The following is a 20,270-nucleotide window of genomic DNA, read 5'->3' as shown; positions in this document are numbered from 1 at the left end:
GACCAGGTTTTCTTAGAAGGAGAATAAGCAGTAATTTTAGCAAATGAAGGTACTTATGTAAGAATTGGGCTTATAATGTGCACCTAGCTGCATGCCTGTGACAAAAAATGAATCATATTTCCTGCCAAAATAGCTGAGACCTGTCAGATGGCAGCTCTTTGTCTGAAGAGAGTAGCAGCAGCTTCACCCATGAGCTCACTCCCCGATGAGGAGCAATTATAAATTATGCAGTTGAGAATGGGCTATAGAAAATAGCTGACATTTTCTGTCTGTCTTCATATCCCTGCAGTCTTTCGATCAAACTCTTTCAAGAGTTGCTTTGTGAGCCTTCTGTGGAATCAAAGCTGTACTTTGAAAGATGGGGATGAGTGTTTGAATGAAATATCAGGTGTTTTCCATCTGGAGAGAAGGCAGCTGCTCCACAATCCTGGAACTGTGGCTGCCCCTGGATTCCTGGCAGTGTCCAAGGCCAGCTTGGATGAGGCTTGGAGCAACCTGGGACAGTGGAAAGTGTCCCTGCCATGGCAGGGGGTGGGATGAGATGAGTTTTAAAATCTCTTCTCATCCATACCATTCTGTGATGTTGTGATTATATAAAAACAGCCCTGGAGAGCATCCTGTGCTCACAGGACCGATTCACAGTCAGATGTGTTTGATGGATGTTTTGTGCCAAGAAAATCTGAAGTGAGAGACTCTGGAGAACTGGAGATGCAGAGGAGCCTGTGCTGAGCCTACAGGGAAAGAGCAGGGAGAAATATTGTGAGCTACAAAGGAACAAAGTGATAGTGTGGATAATTGTAACTTGTGTCAGTCACAGCAAGTGTTTTATGGAATCAGGGAATTGTTGAGGTAGGAAAAGCCTCTGTAAATGTGGAGTCTGCCAAGGCCACCACTGCCCCATGTCCCCATATGCCACATCCACACGGTGTTTAAAGCTTTCCAAAGATGGAGACTCCACCACCGCCCTGGAAGCCTGTGCCAGGGCTGGACAAACCTTTCCATGGGGAAATTCCTGCTGTGCCCACCCTGAGCTGCCCTGGCCCAGCCTGAGGCCGTTCCCTCTGCTCCTGTCCCTGTTCCCTGGAGCAGAGCCCGACCCCCCCGGCTGTGCCCTCCTGGCAGGAGCTGTGCAGAGCCACAAGGGCCCCTGAGCCTCCTTTGCTCCAGGCTGAGCCCCTGCCCAGCTCCCTCAGGGATTCTGCAGCCCCTGCCCAGCTCCCTCAGGGATTCTGCAGCCCCTGCCCGGCTCCCTCAGGGATTCTGCAGCCCCTGCCCGGCTCCCTCAGGGATTCTGCAGCCCCTTCCCAGCTCCCTCAGGGATTCTCCAGCCCCTTCCCAGCTCCCTCAGCCTCTCCTGGAGCTCCAGCTCCGCTCCCTTCTCCAGACCCGCTCCAGCCCCTCCATGTCTCCTGTCAAGAGGGACCCGGAGCTGCCCTCAGGACCGGCGGTGCCCATCAGTGCCAGCTCGGGGCACAATCCCCGCTCCAAGCCGGGTCCAGCACCGGCGCTGTCTCCAGCCGGGCAGAGCGGGGCCGTGCCCGGCTCCTCCCGCGGCGGGGCTGGCCCGGTCTGAGGGGGCGGCCCGGCCGCTTTTGGCGCCATCGCCGCCATGGAGCCCGAGCGGCTGCGGCGCCGCCTCAGCTCCGCGTTCCGGCTGCGGGGGCTCGTCCTGCGCCCGTGAGTAGCGCCGGGCCCGACCCTGCTCCGGTCCTGGACCCTGCTCCGGTCCCGGACACTGCCCCGGGCCCTGCTCCGGTCCCGGGCCCTGCTCTGGCCGCGGACCTGCGGGGATCGGGCCCGGGGAGCGCCGGTGCGGGATGGGGATGGGGCCGCTCCGCGTCCCTCGCGGCCGGGGCTGCTTTTCCCACCTCCTCCTCCTTCCCCCGCATCGAGGCCTCTGAGGGCTCCTCCAAAGCCATCTTTAGCCTGTCCTGCTGCTGCGGGCCCCTTCCTTCCATCCGTCCGTCCGTCCTTCCGTCCGTCCATCCGTCCCTCTCATGACCCTGGGTGTCACCAAAGGCCGCCTATGGTCTCCCCTTGGAGCCCTCCCTGCTGCTGGTGCCGGGTGTTTGGTTGGGGTTTTTTGTCAGCCTCTGACCCTGACAGCCCTGGGATCTGAGTTCCACTTGCCAGTCTTGTGCTCAGCGCTCTTTGCTAGAGGAAGGAATGGCATTTCCAAAGACAGGAATGGTGTATTTCCAGTATAATAGGATATGTTATTTAGGGATGCCAACGAAAAGGGATTCGTGCTTGCAGTGGAAGGTGTCATGATTTATAAGTAACTGGGTCTCCCATTGCTCTTACTTTCCCTTTCTTTCTGGTGTGTGTTAATATCAATTAAATTCTCTCTCTGTCATGGATGGGAATGTGATTATTTTGGACAGTGCCCTGATACTTTCATTAGAGAGGGGCACAAGTGCAGAACTCCTGACTCCACAGTTCCATGAGCTGAGACACTTTGAAGGTCAGGCTGATCACCAAAATGCCAGTTTGGTTGGCCAGCAGATAACATGAGTAAGAAAATTGCGATCTTTAATGTGAGACTCTTGTCTAAGGTTGAGGGAAGAACTGGATTTCTAATTCTTGTGTTATTGAGAATTAAAATAACTTCTATTTCAAATATATTGCTAAACTGGAGCAGGTCCTGTGGGGGCTGTTGAGGTGGTCCTGGGCTAGAGGCTGTGGGGAAGCACAAGGGGCTGCAAGAGCTGGAAGCTCTGCTCTGGTGACATCCCAGCTTCAGGGCTGCACCCGGATTTGGAGTCCAAAATGAGGGATGTGGAGCTGCTGGAGTGAGTCCAGAGAGGAATCCATGGAGCTGCTCCAGGGCTGGGACCCCTCTGCTCTGGAGCCAGGCTGGGGGAGCTGGGAATGTTCACCTGGAGAAGAAAAGCATCCAGGGAGAGCTCAGAGCCCCTGGCAGGGCCTGAAGGGGCTCCAGGAGAGCTGGAGAGGGACTGGGGACAAGGGATGGAGGGACAGGAGCCAGGGAATGGCTCCCAGTGCCAGAGGGCAGGGATGGGTGGGAGATTGGGAATTGGGAATTCCTGGCTGGGCTGGAATTGCCAGAGCAGCTGGGGCTGCCCCTGGATCCCTGGCAGTGCCCAAGGCCAGGTTGGACACTGGGACACCCTGGGACAGTGGGAGGTGTCCCTGCCATGGCAGGGGGTTGGAATGGGATGGGATTTAAGGACCCTTCCAACCCAAACCAACTTGGGATTCCGTGATTAGAAGGTCAGAGAACCTGGCATGGGGAGGATGTGGAGGATTTGGGTTGATTTAGCCTCAAGAAGGGAAAATTCATGAGGAGCTAATCCCAGTTTTCCTAAAAATGAGAAGTGTTCTCAAGGATGCACAGTGACAGGACAAGAGACATTTAATTCTTCACTGAAATTGTAATTAAACTTGGAAGTTGATGGAGTAGAGAAGTGCTGGAATCTCCCCCACTGGAAGCTCTCAAGGCTTGGCTGCACAGGGCCCTGGACAGTGTAACCCAAACCCTGCTTTCAGGAGAAGGTTCAACCACAGGGTCTCCAGAATTCCCTTCCCACATGGAATTTTTTGTGTGAGGCTGAGGTTCTCCCCGTCTTTTCCCTGATATTTTCAATCCCAATGATTTTTTTCTTTGACTTGAACCAAGGTGCTATTATGCAGAGCTAATTATTTCTGCTTTTTCACCACAAACCATGTGGTGATGATGTGCGCACCTGCTAAAATCAGCACAGTTTGTGTCAACTATTGAACATTAATTGCTTTTTGTGCTTTCTCCTCTGGGACTAGGGATGCCCTGAAGTATCTCACTGAAGCTTTCCAGTCCACCAGTGAGGGAGAACTTGATGATATAATTGAAAATGTCATCGATGCAGTTGAAAAACAGCCTTGTAAGTAAACAATTTCTTTTTCTTGAGCCAATTTTCCTGGCATTCCTGATGCCATCAAGACAAAGACAGTGACTGGCAGCAGAGGCACTGAGGTGTCTTTGTAGTGTAAGGGGTTGACTGAGATAAATGTATTTTTTGGCCTTTTATTTTGGTTAAACACTGAGGTTTTAATTGTCAGCAGACACTTGTGCCATATAAAGAGCTGGCAGTGCAGAATATCCTGACTTTTCCAAGAGTAGTGACATTTCTCAGTGACAGTTGCTAAAAGTTTGTCTGGACATCTTTGTAGTTGAAACTGTAATTTTAAATGTTAGAGTGGAGAGAAGTGGCTATTTACACATGGAGTGACAGGACACAGGGAATGGCTTCCCACTGCCAGAGGGCAGGGATGGATGGGAGACTTTGAAGGAATATTTTGAAGGAATATTTGAATGGAATATTTTGAAGGAATATTTTGATGGAATATTTTGAAGGAATTTTTACCTGTTAGGATGGGGAAGCCTTCAAACTCATTTCAATTATCAGTTTAAATTAATGAAAACAACAATGTGCCTGTCTCCAGAACTGTGTTGGAATACTTAAGGCAGCAATCCTTGTGATACTGTTCTGGAACCAAATTAACCTCCAGAATGTGAGAGCTCAGCTCTAACACATTTGTGATATATTTGGCAGCTTTGCATCAACTATAATTGTCTTGTTCTCCATGTTTGGGGTATTTTTTCCCCAGGAATGTGTCCTTTTGGTGGCAATATTAAGTGATCCATCTGTGTGTCATTACAGAAAATTCATTACATGAATTATTTGTGTGTGTTCCTGGGAGGAGGCTCAGCCATTTAACGTGGAATACTGGAGACTCACTTCCTTCCTTGCTGCAGGTTTAATCCTTGGGATTTTTCTTTCCAGTGTCATCCAACATGATTGAGCAGCCCCTGGTGGAAGCAGCGGTCCAGGAATGCAGCCGGGCCCCGGATGAGGCCATGTAAGGGTGACATTAGAAATGATCTGGGGACTTCTGGGAGCTGCTGGCATTTCCTTGTTCCTCCTGGGGACAGGAGTGCCAGGCACTGTCTGCAGTCATTGCTCGGTTGTGCTTTTGCCCTCCTGCTGCTGCCTTTGCTCCAGGGATGCCTCAGGATTCAGCTTTTCTATTTTTCACATTCTGTGCTGCTTTCTTTAGTGGGTGGGTCTGGGCTTCACATTATGGGATGGTGAGCTCTGTGCACAGAGCAGGGAGACAGCAACTCACCCCTGGCACCCAGTGCCACATCCAGGCTTTGTTAAACACACCCAGGGATGGGGACTCCACCACCTCCCTGGGCAGCCATTCCAGAACTTTATCACTCTTTCTGTAAAAAACTTCTTCTGATATCCAACCTGAATCTCCCTTGGCACAGCTTGAGACAGGGAGCCCCAGGAGAGGCTGAGGGAGCTGGGCAGGGGCTGCAGAATCCCTGAGGGAGCTGGGAAGGGTCTGGAGAATCCCTGAGGGAGCTGGGCAGGGGCTGCAGAATCCCTGAGGGAGCTGGGCAGGGGCTGCAGAATCCCTGAGGGAGCTGGGCAGGGGCTCAGCCTGGAGCAAAGGAGGCTCAGGGGGCCCTTGTGGCTCTGCACAGCTCCTGCCAGGAGGGCACAGCCGGGGGGGTCGGGCTCTGCTCCAGGGAACAGGGACAGGAGCAGAGGGAACGGCCTCAGGCTGGGCCAGGACAGGTTTGGATGGAAATTGGGAACATTTCTTCATGGAAAAGTTACCCAGGGCAGGGGTGGAGTTGATGTCTCAGGTTTGAGCTTTTGTATTTTCACATTCTGTGGTGCTTTAATGGGTCTGGACTTCATTTCAGGGGATGGTTCTGATGCTGTGCAGTTCTGAGCTCTGTGCACAGAGCAGGGAGACAAAACAATTCCTGCTCCAGCTGGGCACCAAGGACAAATGATCCAAACCTCAGCCCAGGAGCACAAACCCCGTGGGCTGGAGAGAGAAAAACAAGCAGGGTGGGACTGCAGGGGCTAAAGCTGGAATGGGACAATGAACTGCAAGGTGCAAATGGAGCAGAACTGATCCCAGGGAGAGACCCCGTGCCCGGCCGTGCATTTTGGGGCCATTTTGGTTGATCTTGGGTGCAGGCCTGGCTGGGCTCTTGTGCTGCCCAAGGTGGATGCATGGAGGAGATGCTTTGAATCAATCCCTGCTTTATTCTGGAACTCCATCCAGCCTCTGCTCTAGGGCAGCCTGCACAAGGCATCACCAGGTTGCTCCTGGAGTGTTTGTTCTCATGGCTGGGCCTCCAGGGGGCCCTGAACAGAACCTGGAATTCTGGAATTGTGGAATTCAGCTGCTGGGGTTGTGTGCTGGGTGTGCTGCAGGTGGAATATTAACCAGCACTTCTGGCCATGCTTTATTTCCTTTCTCTAGATGAAAGTTATCTCAAGTTGCTTTTGTTCCTTTCTTTTCTGAAAGCACTTTGGAAGAGTTTTCCTCTGGGGTGCCTGCTCCTGCTTTCTTGTTTAGTTTTTTGAAGCCCTGATTGATTTCCCTTCTGTGATAACAAAGTGTGGAGCAATTACTGGAGTTTCTGAGAACTTTGTGATGCTGATGGATGTGTTTCCTTTCCTGTTCACATCATTGATGCCAAGCATGAACAGAGATTGTTTGCTGGGCATGTCAATTAGATCCTGTCATCCCCCAGCCTCTCTCAGGGTGGAGAAAATTTGGGTTTAATTCTTGCCATTGGAATCTTTATGATGCAGATGCTGTGAGTGTGACTTTTCTTTGTGGTGCTTTTTTATACTTAATGTAGGTATTTTCTGCTCCAGAAGTGAAGAGAAATCCATATGTACAGATTCAGTGCAGAGTCCTGAAGGGAAAAGCTCTACAGATCACAGGGACAAGTCTTTGTCATTATTTAACTAAAAGATGAAGGAGAAAATAGACTAGAAAATAGAATATAAAATAGAAAGAGAAATGGTGATGATACTGAACAAAAAAAATGTCATTTTAGCCAACATATTTGTCAGTTTGTTTCACCCACTTCATGGAATCACAGAATGGTTTTGCTTGGAAGGTAACATTCAGTCAATGCTGTCTCTGTTCTTATTTCAGAGAAAATGTTTTCAACATTATCGGAGCCTTTGACATTCCACGTTTTATTTATAATTCAGAAAGAAAGAAGTTTCTGCCGTAAGTCCCCCATATTTTAAATTTCAAGCACTTTTCTGTTTTAAGAACAAAGCCTCTATTTCTGTAAGATAAGTCTGGTTTTAATCTTTCCCTCTTGGCTCTGTTCAGCTGAAGCCTGAGTGAGAAAAGTAATAAAAGTTTAAGACCATAAACCAAGTTTATTCCACCTAATGAATAAAAAAGACAGCAAGGCTAAGGTCATACATCACCAAAGGTAGTTTGGGGTTATTTTTTTCTCACATTGGGCTGTTTAAATTTATTTTTTTAATAAATTTGATCTGTCTGTTGCCTGTATTTATTTCTTAGTCTGTATCTTGCAGCTCCCTGAAGCCCTGGGGGGTTTCTAAGGAGAGCTCCAAACAGTAACAAAGAAAAATTAGGAGCAGCTGGTGAGAAACTGGAGGAATAATGCTTTTGTCCACAACTGCTTAAAGGCATAACTGCTTTTTTTTAAAAATGGATTTCTGCAGAGTTCTCTTTGGGTGGAAAGATAAATCTCAAGGCCTGGGAGTTAGAGGGGAATGAAATGGAGGCAGAAATGCAGAAGCACAGGGTCCTGAGCAGGAATGTACCTAAATCATGGAGCAGCTTTTGCAGCCTCCCAGAGTTTTTAGATCAATAACTCATCTTTTTGACCCTGTGCTTGTGTTATTTCCTTGCAGCCTGCCCATGACTGACCTGCCCAGGCCCAGTTTATTTGGGACTGCCCGGGACAAGGCCGAGCTGTTCCGCGAGCGCTACTCCATCCTGCAGCAGGTCAGGAATCCTCAGGGATGGATGGATCCCGCTCTCCTTCCAGAAATACACCCTGCTCTCTGCCTCAGAAAGCCTCTGCCTTCCAGCTTGTCACAAATAACTTCTTCAGCAGCCTTACAGATGCTTCCATGACGCTTTCTTTAGGCTTTATTACCCGGTGTATTTTTTAGGCTTAGTTTTATGATCTGGTGTTATTGATCATCTGTTTCTTGGGAGTAAATTCTTGTCGAAAGGACTGAATTATTAAAAGTTGTTGGATGGAGTAAGAACTTTCTGAAGTGTTTTGCACAGTGCTTGTAGCAAACTGGCTCTTTGGCAGTGCTCATTGCTTTTTAAACTGAATCACTTCCATTCTGGTTTGTGCAGAGGACTCACAGACATGAGCTGTTCACTCCTTCACCAATTGATGCTCATCCTGATGACAGCAAGAACAAATTCCAGGTAAAAAAATGGGAGTTCTTTCCAGTTTTAACCCAAATAATGACAGCAGTTCTTTGTGCTAGCAGCCACTATTGGGAACCTTCTCCTCAGGCACATTCAGAAATAAGGCTCTGATTTTGGTGATGAGCCTGCATCCTCTGGCTCAGCTGTGTGTTCATGTACAGCCATGTCCTGTGTGGGGCTCTGGGGGGAAAAGCAAGCAGGGGAGTTTGAGTTTGGGGAGTTTGATTTGACTCTGATTGGATTCTTTGCCTTTGACCCCAGCTGAAGACAGTAGAGACTCTGCTGGGCAGCCCAGCTAAAGTGGGAGAAGTGATTGTGCTTGGGATGATCACTCAGCTCAAGGAGGTGAGGTCCTTTTTCTTGTGGGGTCTCTGATCACTGCTCATTCAGTGCTGTAATACATTAAAAATGAGAAAACTTCAATATCTCACACTGACCCATTCTGAGAGACTTTTCCACAAGCATTCAGTGCCAGTGTGTGTGGAAATGTCTTTCTTTGCCTTCCCACTATCAAATTTTTATGTCAGCAACCAGAAGCAGTTAGGGTTTTTTGGCTTGTCCCTTCTTGAGGGGCTGGAGCTTCCAGTGGCTGAGTTGGACTTGCCAATGCCCTGGAGTGTGATTTTAGGGAGGGGAGCACCAGCAATCCCAACTGCAACAGCTCCCAGGGAAGCTGCTGAGATACATTTTCTATAAATGACATTATTTTCAGTTCTTGCCAGCTTAAAACATTAAACCCAGCCAAAACATTTCTAAATGCTGCCTGATAGATGTTTGTGATTGAAGCATTTGTCTGTTTGGTATATTTTGCTTTATTAATGAATCCTGTTTTGTAGGGGAAATTTTTCCTAGAAGACCCCACAGGAGTGGTCCAGCTAGACCTTAGTAAAGCAATATCCTTTTGTTGTGAGGGAAGAGCTGGAGGAGTTTCCTGTGGACCTGCAGGATTTGAAATTGAGCAGCAAATCAGTGCTGACCATTCAGAATTCCATACTGAGAGCTGCAGCTCTGTCTTTCTCCTCTGTTTGCAATTCTTCCTTCTCCTGCCTTTCCCTTGGACATGGTGACTTTCCCTCCCCATGGAAGCAGAGCCTGTTCCAGTTCCTGGGCTCTCTCTGGGCTTACCTGCTCAGGGACCAGGCAATTTCCAGGCTCTTCAGGCAGCCTGTGAACTTTCAGTGCTGTCCAAATCCATTACACCAGCTGGAAAGCAAATTTTGGTTCAAAAACCTACTTTGAATCTAAGAAAAATACATTCCTTAACCTTCCTGCACCAGTTCCACAGTGGGTTATACACTGAATCCTCCTTTGTTCTGGCAGAAGGTAAAGCAGCCTGGGTTTATTTTTGAGCTTGTAATAAATTATTCTGTTCAAGCTGTGGCTGAGCAGAGAGGTCTCATTTTGGTGACCATCAGTGAGTTTGGGACTGAGATTTTTGGCCTTCAGCTTTTGCTGTGACTCTGGAGGCAGAGAGGAGGAATCTGGGGGTTTTGGGGAACGTGAGCAGCTTTGAGGATTGGCCCCAGCATGCTTGGAGAAGTTATGACTGGATTAGGAAGACAGCCTGGAATAAGCAGAGGAATGATTTAATGATCTGAAAATACTGCTGTGTGCTGGCAAAGCTTTTTAATGAGGCTTCTCATTAGGATGATGTAAGAGCTTGCAGTTCTGGAGCCTTGTTTTAGCAAAAAAAAAAAAAAAAAAGGCTATTTCTGTATGTGGAATGTTCCTCTGTGCAAGATGCACAGTCTCAGTCTGTTTTCTGGGCTGTTTTATGCTTGTAAGAAGAAGTTGGGAGCAGAAATGAGAGCGGGGATGAATAAATAAATAAAGAAAAAAATCACCAAGTTCCTTCTGTTCTCAACAGTGGGGTTTGAGACAAGGAGCAGTGGGATGGGGCCAGCAAACTCAGGCAATCCTTGTGTGCTCCAGGGATTGTTCTGTGGCTGTGCACCAAATCCACTCACAGAAGTGGCTGGGCTTTAAAACAAAAGTTGATTTTCCTTCTCAGCCCTTTTTCCACCCAGCCCATTCCCTGCTCTGGTTGTGTGGAGCTGCCACAAGAGAGGGATTGATGGAGGCTGGGGCTGCCAGCTCTGAGTAATGTCTAGGACATGAGGCTGTTAGAAAAACTCAAGGCTTCTTTTGCTGTTCTGCTCTTCCAAAACCTCCTAGGCTGGTATGAGGATGAAGTTTTTCATGTGAACGCTTTTGGATTTCCGCCCACCGAGCCTTCTGCTACCACCAGGTACAAAAGTGACTTTTGGCAGCCTCACTCCATGTTTTCCTAGGGCTTTCTAAGTAAGAGCATTGTTATTTTGTAATCTCTCTGACATTCAAGTATGTTGTTCTTCCTCCTCCCCAAATGCTTTAAAATAAATACCATTTTGAGGAAGCAGTTCTGGGCTCAGAGGCACTGCACTGTTGGCACAAAAACCCTTCCAAAAGCCTTTGGGTTGTGCTTATTCATGGAAATGGGGATGTAAACCCTTCTCAATGGCCAAGCCAGGTAACTGTTCCATGGGAATCATAAATTCCTTGTTGCTGAGAGAGTGGATCCCTGGGACAGTGGAAGTGGAATGGATCCCATCCCACTGGAATGGGATGAGCTTTAAAGTCCCTTTGGACCCAAACCATGCTGGGATCCTGACTGGAGCATTTTAATGATGCAGAGCCTTCTATGGGAACATCAACTTCTTTGGAGGCCCTTCCTCAACATCAGTGAAGGCTTCTGCAAAGCTGAAGCAGCTGGAGGAAGAGAATGAGGATGCCATGTTTGTGTTTGTGTCTGACGTGTGGCTGGACCAAGCAGAGGTGCTGGAAAAGCTTCACATGATGTTTTCAGGTAGGTGAGGGCTGCTTTCACTCTAAACCTTGTCTGCCTGATTTATTTCCATAAATTCTCAATACAAACAGTGGTTAGACCAGGAGCCATTTTCTGGGCTGTGATAAAGATGTTTCCCTTGCTCCTGAAAGTTCTTCCTGGTCTAATTCCTTAGTTCAGAGAGATGAGCATTGCTGCCCACTGCCAGATGGGAGATTGGGAATTGGGAATTCCTGCCTGGGAGGGGCTGGGCTGGAATTGCCAGAGCAGCTGGGGCTGCCCCTGGATCCCTGGCAGTGCCCAAGGCCAGGCTGGACACTGGGGTTTGGAGCAGCCTGGGACAGTGGGAGGTGTCCCTGCCATGGAAAAGGGGTGGGATGGGATGGGATTTAATGTCCCTTCCAACCCAACTCATTCCATTCAATGTCCCCAGGTCAGTAATGGGGACAGCTCTGGATAAAACATTTATGCAACATAAAGGAGCATTTATGAATGGCTCCTTTGCATTGCAGCAGGTTGGGAACAGCTTGTCCCTCCTGCCTGGGGCACAGTGGAAGTGTGAATTTAAAAACAGCCCAGAATTCAGGGTGGGAAGCTGCTCCTCACCAAAAGGGAGCTGGACACAAATGAGCAGAGTCACGCAGGAGTTACAAAACCAGTTCAGTGTCTGGGTCAGAGCTGGGCAAACTGGGCTTGAGCCAGGCCTGCAGGTGCTGGGGGCAGGAAGGGACCTTGGTCAGGGAGGTTTGTGTGCTGAGCTCACCTGGCAGAGATGCACACCTTGCATTTGCTATTTTGAGACTTTCACAGGCAAGTAATAACCTTCTTAATTATCAGCTAAACGAGCAGCTGTGGGGGAGAGCAAGGGAAAAAAATATTGATGAGCCATTTCTCTGGGATAAGCAATTCTGTTCTATTTACCAGCCCTTTGAAAAGCAGTGAAGTAAATCCAAGTGTGATTCTGTGTGTCAGGAAAATGGAGAGGAGCTGGGATGTGAGATGAATGCCTGAGTAGCTGTTTCTATTTTTATTTCAGGGATGGGAATCAGGTTTCTTTTTTCCCCCCACTTTGCTTTGAAGCAGTTAATGGGTGAGGTTGTGAGCACTCATCAGATCCTCAAACTGCTCAGGCAATTCCAGTTACTGTTGCTTTATAATGCCAGGGGGGAATTGGATGTTGGGAGAGTCCTTAAATTGGAATGATCAGGGAGGTTAATAGCAACCCGGTGCTGCCTGCTTGCTGCTTTCCTCTTGAGGGCAATAATACATTTAAAAATGGCATTATTTCTTATAATTGCACTTGGTGTAATTCTGTGGCTGGGGCAGGAGTTGGAGACACACAAACACTGCTGGAGCTCAGCCTGTAAATGCCACAGGGCTCCCTCAAAGTGACATTTGTACATTGCCATCCCCTTCCTGAGCTAAAAACAGCCTGGATCAAGAAAATCAGTCAGGTGTATGAATAGCACAGAGCCTGAAGTGCTGTTTCAGTTCCTGCTTTTCCTGGGATGGGCTGAGTGCTGGGAGGTGCTGGAGTGCATGGGTACACTCACAGATCCTCTCTTTTCCCAGGTTATTCCTCTGCACCTCCCACCTGCTTTTTCTTCTGTGGAAATTTTTCATCTGCACCATATGGCAAAAATCAAATCCAGTCCCTGAAAGGTGAGGTCCTTGTAAACAGCCAGACATGTGCACTGAATTAAAATAATGATGGCAAACAAATGAAGAGAGCAGAAAATAAATAAATCCTTTTTTTTGTTTGTTTTAAGTGCACTGCAGCAGAGGGGGGATTGACCCAAGGTGTGTTCATTTCTAACCAGGTCTTGTGCCCTGTTTTGCCCAGGTTCTTTGAAGGCTCTGGCAGATATTATATGTGAATATCCCAGCATCCACAAAAGGTACAGAGCAAGGGGAAATCTGTTTATTTTGTGAAGCCTTTAATTGCTTGTAGAAGCTGAGAGTTACCCTATTTTCTCTGTGGTGTGAGGCAGCTGTGATCAGATAAAAAGCTGCTTTTGTAACAGGCCCGCAGGTTTGTTTGGGAGCAGGGCGAGTTTGATTTTATCTGAAATAGCTTGGGCATGGAAAGTGCCAATGAGGGAGCCAAGGTCTCTCCCTGGGATACTTCCCTGGCTCCTGCTCTCTGAATTCAGAGCATCAGACCCAGTTTTTAGGATCAGTTTATACAAAGGAGATTTGTTAAACTTCTTTTTTTTGTTTTTTTTTTGGTTTTTTTTTGCAGCAGTCGATTTGTGTTTGTCCCTGGCCCTGAAGATCCTGGGCCTGGTTCTATTTTACCAAGGTCAGTTTGCTTCCCTTCCTCACATCTTGGAATTTTGAGTGAAATTTGAGTTAAAGATGTTAAGAGTCTTTGTTGATACCTCTGTTATTTATTTTAGACCTCCCCTGGCTGAAAATATCACTCAGGAATTCAGACAGCTGGTGCCATTTTCAGTTTTCACCACAAATCCCTGCAGGTAACCATGTAACTGCTATTTTTTAAAAATCTTTTTAAACTAAATTATGTGCAAATATAATTTTCAAAGCCTACAGATTTTGGGGAAAATTTGCCTTAAATTTTTCAAATTAATAGAATTCTTCACTTGCATGAATTGTAACTAGTTTTAAATACACTAAGACATAAAAAAAATCAGTGAAGAAAGGAAGTAGTGCTAAAAAAATGATATTTAATATAAAAATCCTGCTGAAAACCATCTTAAGGGAAAGTATTATTTTCATTCAATTGTCTGTATTAGAGGGAGATCAACTTTCTAATGCATCTTCCTCATTTTTGGGTTAACCTTAATGAATTTCACTGCTGTTTTCCCTCAGGGTTCAGTACTGCACCCAAGAAATCATTATTTTTCGGGAAGATTTGGTCAACAAAATGTGCAGGAACTGTGTTCGCTTCCCAAGCAGCACCATGGACATTCCCAACCATGTGAGTGAGCTGAATTCACCAATTTTTGCCAAGATTTTTGATTTTATTGACCAGCAGGGCTGGATTTTGGGGGCTCTGATCTTCATTCTTGTGCCACACTGCATGAGTAACCCAGAGGGGCTGTAGGAAGGATTTATACATTTAGTATTCTTATTTTTCTTTACATTTTGACAGCAAAGTAACTCAAACCATGATGGTTTAAGGTGGGATGGGGTCATTCTGTCACACTGGAGCTGCCCCTGAACACAGAACTTCATAGCAGCAGCCAGCCCTCAATGTCCTGCCAAGAATCACTGATTCCTAAAGGCAAATTTTAATGGAAATTACCATTTTTCCAAGATCTGACTGGTTACCCAGTGCCATTTGCAGTAAAGCAGCAGGTCACTTCCTCACTTGCTCTGAAATTCATCTGCTTGTTTTGTCTCCTCAGCTGAAACTGAAATTCTGCTTCTCAGCCATCAGCAGTGAGCTCAGGGTTGTGGTTCCACTAAATGAATGCACAGCAGGAGCTGATGGGATTTGCTGAAATCATGGGATGAGAACCATCCAGGTGGTGCTGGCTCATTGCAGTGATGGATGGAGTCAGGTTTTATTTGTTTTGCAGGAGTTTTGGTGTTTGTTTGCCTCAGAAAGGTGTTTGAGCTCAGGGTCTCTGTGCACACCCCATGGACACTGAGGTACCTTGGGTTTGTGGAATTTGCATTCCTGACACTTCCCTGTCCTCATCCAGGGCTTTCCAGCAAGGAAATGTAGAATTGCAGCAATTTCTGCTGGTTGTTTTTTGCATACTCCACTCTTGCTCTGCCTTTTTTGCCTATTTTAATGCAGCCATCAGTGTAAAACAAACAAGAAAGAGGGAAATTTTATCACAAAGAAAGGAAAATCATCTGGGAATCAAATTATTTCTTCAGTTCAGGGAAAAGACTTTTTAAGTGTGAGTCTTGTGGTTAACTGGAAAGCAATAAGGAAAATAAAACCAAAAAAATGAGAGTTGTAGCAGTGTTGGTACTTTCTGGGCTGGAGGAGCAGGTAAGGAGATTCTCCTGGAGATTCTGATTGAGGAGGTAATTGTGACATCTTCAAATGCTGGCCTTTAGAAAGGCTTTTGTGTATGAAAAACCTCCCAACTGAAGAAGGGAAAGAGCAGCTCACTGCTTTACTCCAGAAATCATTAAAGATCAGCAGGAATGAGATACAGAAACCCCCAAACATTTCCAGGTTCAAAAAGGTTCTTTATTAACCCACACGTGCAGGGCTGAACTGAGCGTGCAGCAAATGCTTCAAACCAAGAGTTTGTGGGGTTTTATTTACAGTTTGTGAAGACCATTTTATCCCAGGGGATAAATGCTTCAAATGCTTCAAACCAAGAGTTTGTGGGGTTTTATTTGCAGTTTGTGAAGACCATTTTATCCCAGGGGATAAATGCTTCAAATGCTTCAAACCAAGAGTTTGTGGGGTTTTATTTGCAGTTTGTGAAGACCATTTTATCCCAGGGGATAAATGCTTCAAATGCTTCAAACCAAGAGTTTGTGGGGTTTTATTTGCAGTTTGTAGAGACCATTTTATCCCAGGGGATAAATGCTTCAAATGGTTCAAACTAAGAGTTTGTGGGGGTTTTTATTACAATTTCTGAGGACCATTTTATCCCAGGTGTAATCCTTAAAACCAAGTGTTTGTCGTTGGTTTTTTTGGGATTTTTTTTTTGTTGTTGTTTTTTATTTTATTTTTTTGTTTGCTTTTGTTTTTATTTTTGGTTTTTTGGTTGCAGTTTGTGAAGACCATTTTATCCCAGGGGGTAAATGCTTCAAATGGTTCAAACCAAGTGTTTGTGGGGTTTTTTTGTGCAGTTTGTGAAGACCATTTTATCCCAAGGGATAAATGCTTAAAACCAAGTGTTTGTGGGGTTTTTTGTTACAATTTGTGAGGACCATTTTATCCCAAGTGTAATGCTTAAAACCAAGTGTTTGTGGGGTTGGGTTTTTTTTTGTTTTATTTTTTGTTTGGTTTTGGGTTTTTTTGTTGTTGTTGCAGTTTGTGAAGACCATTTTATCCCAGGGGTAATGCTTAAAACCAAATATTTGTGGGGTTTCTTTTTTGCAGTTTGTCAAGACTTGTTTTATCCCAGGAGTAATGCTCAAAACCAATTGTTTATAGGGTTTTTTGTTACAATTTGTGAGGACCATTTTATCCCAGGTGTAATCCTTAAAACCAAGGGCTTGTCGTTGGTTTTTTGGGATTTTTTTGTTGTTGTTTTTTATTTTTTTTGTTTCCTTTTGTTTTTTTGGGGTTTTTTTTGGTTGCAGTTTGTGAAGACCATTTTATCCCAGGAGATAAACGCTTCATATGTTTCAAACCAAGTGTTTGTGGGTTTGTTTTTGTTGTTGCAGTTTGTGAAGACCATTTTATCCCAGGTGTAATGCTTAAAACCAAGTGTTTATGGGGGTTTTTTGTTTGTTTTTGGGTTTGTTTTTGTTTTTTGGTTGCAGTTCGTGAAGACCATTTTATCCCAAGGGATAAATGCTTAAAACCAATTGTTTGTGGGGTTTCTTTTTGCAGTTTGTGAAGACCATTTTATCCCAGGGGTAATGCTTAAAATGCTTAAAACCAAATATCTGTGGTTTTTTTTTTTTTGCAGTTTGTGAAGACTTGTTTTATCCCAGGAGTAATGCTTGAAACCAAATGTTTATGGGGTTTTTTGTTACAAAAAATATGGGGTTTTTTGTGAGGACCATTCTATCCCGGGGTAATGCTTAAAACCAAGTATTTGTCACTGGTTTTTTTTGAGATTTTTTTTTTTGGTTGGTTTTTATTTTTGTTTCCTTTTTTATTTTGGTTTTTTTTTGTTGTTGTTGCAGTTTGTGAAGACCATTTTATCCCAGGAGATAAATGCTTCATATGTTTCAAACCAAGTGTTTGTGGGATTTTTTTTGTTGCAGTTTGTGAAGACCATTTTATCCCAGGAGTAATGCTTAAAACCAATTGTTTATAGGGTTTTTTGTTACAATTTGTGAGGACCATTTTATCCCAGGCGTAATCCTTAAAACCAAGGGTTTGTAGTTGTTTTTTTTGGGATTTTGTTGTTGTTGTTGTTGTTGTTTAGTTTATTTTTTTGTTTCCTTTTGGTTTTTTTGGTTTTTGGTTGCAGTTTGTGAAGACCATTTTATCCCAGGAGATAAATGCTTCATATGTTTCAAACCAAATGTTTGTGGGTTATGTTTTTGTTGTAGTTTGTAAAGACCATTTTATCCCAGGAGATAAATGCTTCATATGTTTCAAACCAAGCGTTTGTGGGTCTGTTTTTGTTGTTGCAGTTTGTGAAGCCCATTTTATCCCAGGTGTAATGGTTCAAACCAAGCATTTATGGGTTATGTTGTCATTGTTGCAGTTTGTGAAGCCCATTCTGTCCCAGGTGTAATGCTTAAAACCAAGCGTTTGTGGGTTATGTTGTCATTGTTTCAGTTTGTGAAGACCATTCTGTCCCAGGTGTAATGGTTCAAACCAAGCGTTTGTGGGTTATGTTGTCATTGTTTCAGTTTGTGAAGACCATTCTGTCCCAGGTGTAATGGTTCAAACCAAGTGTTTGTGGGTCTGTTTTTGTTGTTGCAGTTTTTGAAGCCCATTTTATGCCAGGTGTAATGTTTCTAACCAAGTGTTTATGGGTTATGTTGTCATTGTTGCAGTTTGTGAAGCCCATTTTATCCCAGGTGTAATGGTTCAAACCAAGTGTTTATGGGTTATGTTTTCATTGTTTCAGTTTGTGAAGACCATTCTGTCCCAGCTGTAATGTTTCTAACCAAGTGTTTATGGGTTATGTTTTCATTGTTGCAGTTTGTGAAGCCCATTTTATCCCAGGTGTAATGGTTCAAACCAAGTGTTTATGGGTTATGTTTTCATTGTTGCAGTTTGTGAAGACCATTCTGTCCCAGGTGTAATGGTTCAAACCAAGTGTTTATGGGTTATGTTTTCATTGTTTCAGTTTGTGAAGACCATTCTGTCCCAGCTCTAATGGTTCAAACCAAGTGTTTATGGGTTGTGTTTTCATTGTTGCAGTTTGTGAAGCCCATTTTACCCCAGCTGTAATGTTTCTAACCAAGTGTTTATGGGTTATGTTTTCATTGTTGCAGTTTGTGAAGACCATTCTGTCGCAGGCCCACCTGAGCCCGCTGCCGCTGTTTGTCAGCCCCGTGTTCTGGGCCTACGATTACGCCCTGAGGGTTTATCCCCTGCCAGACCTGCTGGTCACCGCTGACAAGCACGACCCCTTCACTGTCACCAGCAGCGACTGCCTCTGCATCAACCCCGTGAGTGAGCAGCCCTGCCGCCCTCCTCAGCCCTGCACTGCCATTCCCCTCACGCTAATGGGGGATTTTTCCCCGCTTTTTCCTTCACAGGGTTCGTTTCCCAGAAGTGGGTTTTGCTTCAAGGTGTTCTACCCCTCCAACAAGACAGTTGAGGACAGGTAAATAGGTTTTTCTTATGTGCTGAGTTTCTGATTATCATAAAAAAAAAACCCACATAAAATTTGTAATATTTGAATGTTCCAGCAGCTTAACTCACACTTCATACTTAGGCAGTGCAACAAATCCAAATGGCCAGAACTAAAGCAATAAATGGAGAAATTACAAATATCAGTGATGGGAAGCACAATTCAGAAGTGAAAGGAGATGATTGCACTGCCTGATTTTCAATGATAGAGAACTAATTGGGGAGCAGATTTGTTTCTGGGGATGATGGTTGTTACATAAATTAATTAAATTTAGGACCAGTTTTTGCTTCATTTTGTGATAACCATCAAGCCCAGGAGCCACTTTCAGGCTTTGATTTCACATATTTTTAAATCCGCACTTATTCATTCCACTGACTGGAGAAAAAACAGTTGTAACACCAAAAAAGTATTAAATTGTATCAAAGGGCTTAAAATGGATGAAAATTTACCTGTTTGAAATAATGATGGTATAACCCATTAGGAAAAGAATAAATTTATCTTCTCCTTGTTGGAGAAGCCCTCTCAGGGAATTAATAATGGGTCAGCCCATTTAACCTCTATTTGAATATAAAAAATATCACACCATGAGATACTTTAGGTCTTTAAATAGTTCAAAACATTATCAAGTCTTTCCTAGATAAAGAAATAGAGGAACATTATGAACTATTTTTAAACTAAACCTTTAAAATACTGTTTTTCTTTGGTATTTTCAGCAAGCTTCAAGGACTCTGAATTTCTGTGGCACTGAAAAAAGGTAGTGAACCCATGGGAAGCCAACTGTATTTTTTTTTTATTTACAAGCCTTAGTTTTGTGATATATCATGGACTTTTTATAAAGAATGTCAAAAGTCAGAACTGATTTGTTTTGTACACAAATAAACTTTTACAGGAAAAGACACTGGTGTCAGTTTAGATAAATTGTAAAGTCAGAGTGAAAAATAATTGGCAAAGCATAAAAAAAGGTTAAATGGAGGAACAAGCTGTATCAAACAGGAAAGGAGCATTAAAAAAAAAAAGAATTAAAGATAAGGAGAACTTGGATAGCTGGTTATCTGCAAGGAGCCTGGAAATGGGAGTAGGATGTTTCTTTGTCTGGGAAATGCCCAGGCAGGATCTGTGAGGTGTTTTATGATAGCAGCAGCTGTTTGGGGATGCTGTTACGCAGACAGGACAAGGAGTGGTAAAATCAAGGACATGATCCTTTAGAATTTCTGGAGAAGGCTGGGAGGAGGAAATCTTGGTGGGGAAAAGAGGGAAACTGAGCCAAAACCTGCTCCAGGTGTTTGTGGGCATGGAGAGCAGGGGGGGCAGCCCAAAGTGCCCACAGAGGGGACCCCTGGCACAGGAGCTGTGTCACAGCCCTGCCTGCTGTGCTGGCACTGCCCAGGGCAGGGTTATAAATACATATCATAATATTGGCTTTTCACTAATACTTAATTGGATTCTATACATATAATCTGAAAGTAACTTTGCTATACAGCTTTTATTCTGCTATTAACTAAACTTAGACATGGTAGTGAAACAGCTGATACAGTTATGCTGGTGATAATTGAACTGCCTACTTAGTTGGGATAACACCCAGTGAATGTGTGATGAAGACCCCTACTGCTATCAACACCTGGCTGTAAAAATTATAGACCAAAATATAGACTGAGGTGATGATAACAATGGACTAAAAGCACAGCCAAGAAATGCTCTGAAAAGGTGGACCCGATGCTAAACACTTCTTAGAACATGTAGACTACTGTGGGGAAAAGTTTAAA

The 20,270-nt window shown here is 44.9% G+C and overlaps 1 protein-coding gene across 8 annotated transcripts; it reads left to right on the top strand.

Moving 5' to 3' along the window:
* Window positions 1-1,236: 1,236 nt before the first annotated feature.
* On the top strand, window positions 1,237-19,403 carry POLE2 (DNA polymerase epsilon 2, accessory subunit). Of its 8 annotated transcripts, XM_071426042.1 has the most exons (19): window positions 1,485-1,677; window positions 3,781-3,881; window positions 4,785-4,860; window positions 6,979-7,056; window positions 7,719-7,812; window positions 8,179-8,253; window positions 8,518-8,601; window positions 9,093-9,149; window positions 9,531-9,579; window positions 10,432-10,504; window positions 10,929-11,101; window positions 12,653-12,742; window positions 12,924-12,978; window positions 13,323-13,382; window positions 13,480-13,557; window positions 13,913-14,021; window positions 18,146-18,322; window positions 18,413-18,480; window positions 19,221-19,403. In XM_071426042.1, exons 1-19 carry the CDS (start codon window positions 1,610-1,612, stop codon window positions 19,237-19,239), a joined length of 1,584 nt encoding a protein of 527 aa, XP_071282143.1. In that variant the 5' UTR covers window positions 1,485-1,609; the 3' UTR covers window positions 19,240-19,403. The 8 variants fall into 8 exon arrangements, 4 of the variants coding, with proteins under 4 accessions (XP_071282145.1, XP_071282146.1, XP_071282142.1 ...); XR_011679067.1 differs by lacking the exons at window positions 18,146-18,322; window positions 18,413-18,480; window positions 19,221-19,403 and adding exons at window positions 14,452-16,214; window positions 16,433-17,461 and having other exon boundaries at window positions 1,237-1,677; XR_011679068.1 differs by lacking the exons at window positions 18,146-18,322; window positions 18,413-18,480; window positions 19,221-19,403 and adding exons at window positions 14,452-16,432; window positions 17,191-17,461 and having other exon boundaries at window positions 1,237-1,677.
* The last annotated feature ends 867 nt before the right edge of the window (window positions 19,404-20,270 follow it).

Source organism: Agelaius tricolor, unplaced genomic scaffold, assembly GCF_023055355.1.
Source record: "Agelaius tricolor isolate 1412-34295 unplaced genomic scaffold, bAgeTri1.0.p SCAF_5, whole genome shotgun sequence".
Classification (NCBI taxonomy): Eukaryota; Metazoa; Chordata; class Aves; order Passeriformes; family Icteridae; genus Agelaius; species Agelaius tricolor.
The sequence above is the reverse complement of the archived record's forward strand: the minus strand, read 5'-3'. Positions and strand labels throughout refer to the sequence as shown.

Bases quoted from the DNA above. Each gene is read 5' to 3' on its own strand.
- POLE2 (XM_071426041.1), top strand. From the start codon at position 1,610: ATGGAGCCCGAGCGGCTGCGGCGCCGCCTCAGCTCCGCGTTCCGGCTG. The intron at 10,505-10,928 runs GTACAAAAGTGA...TTAATGATGCAG, and splicing joins GAGCCTTCTGCTACCACCAG to AGCCTTCTATGGGAACATCA. The intron at 12,743-12,923 runs GTGAGGTCCTTG...TGTTTTGCCCAG, and splicing joins TCAAATCCAGTCCCTGAAAG to GTTCTTTGAAGGCTCTGGCA.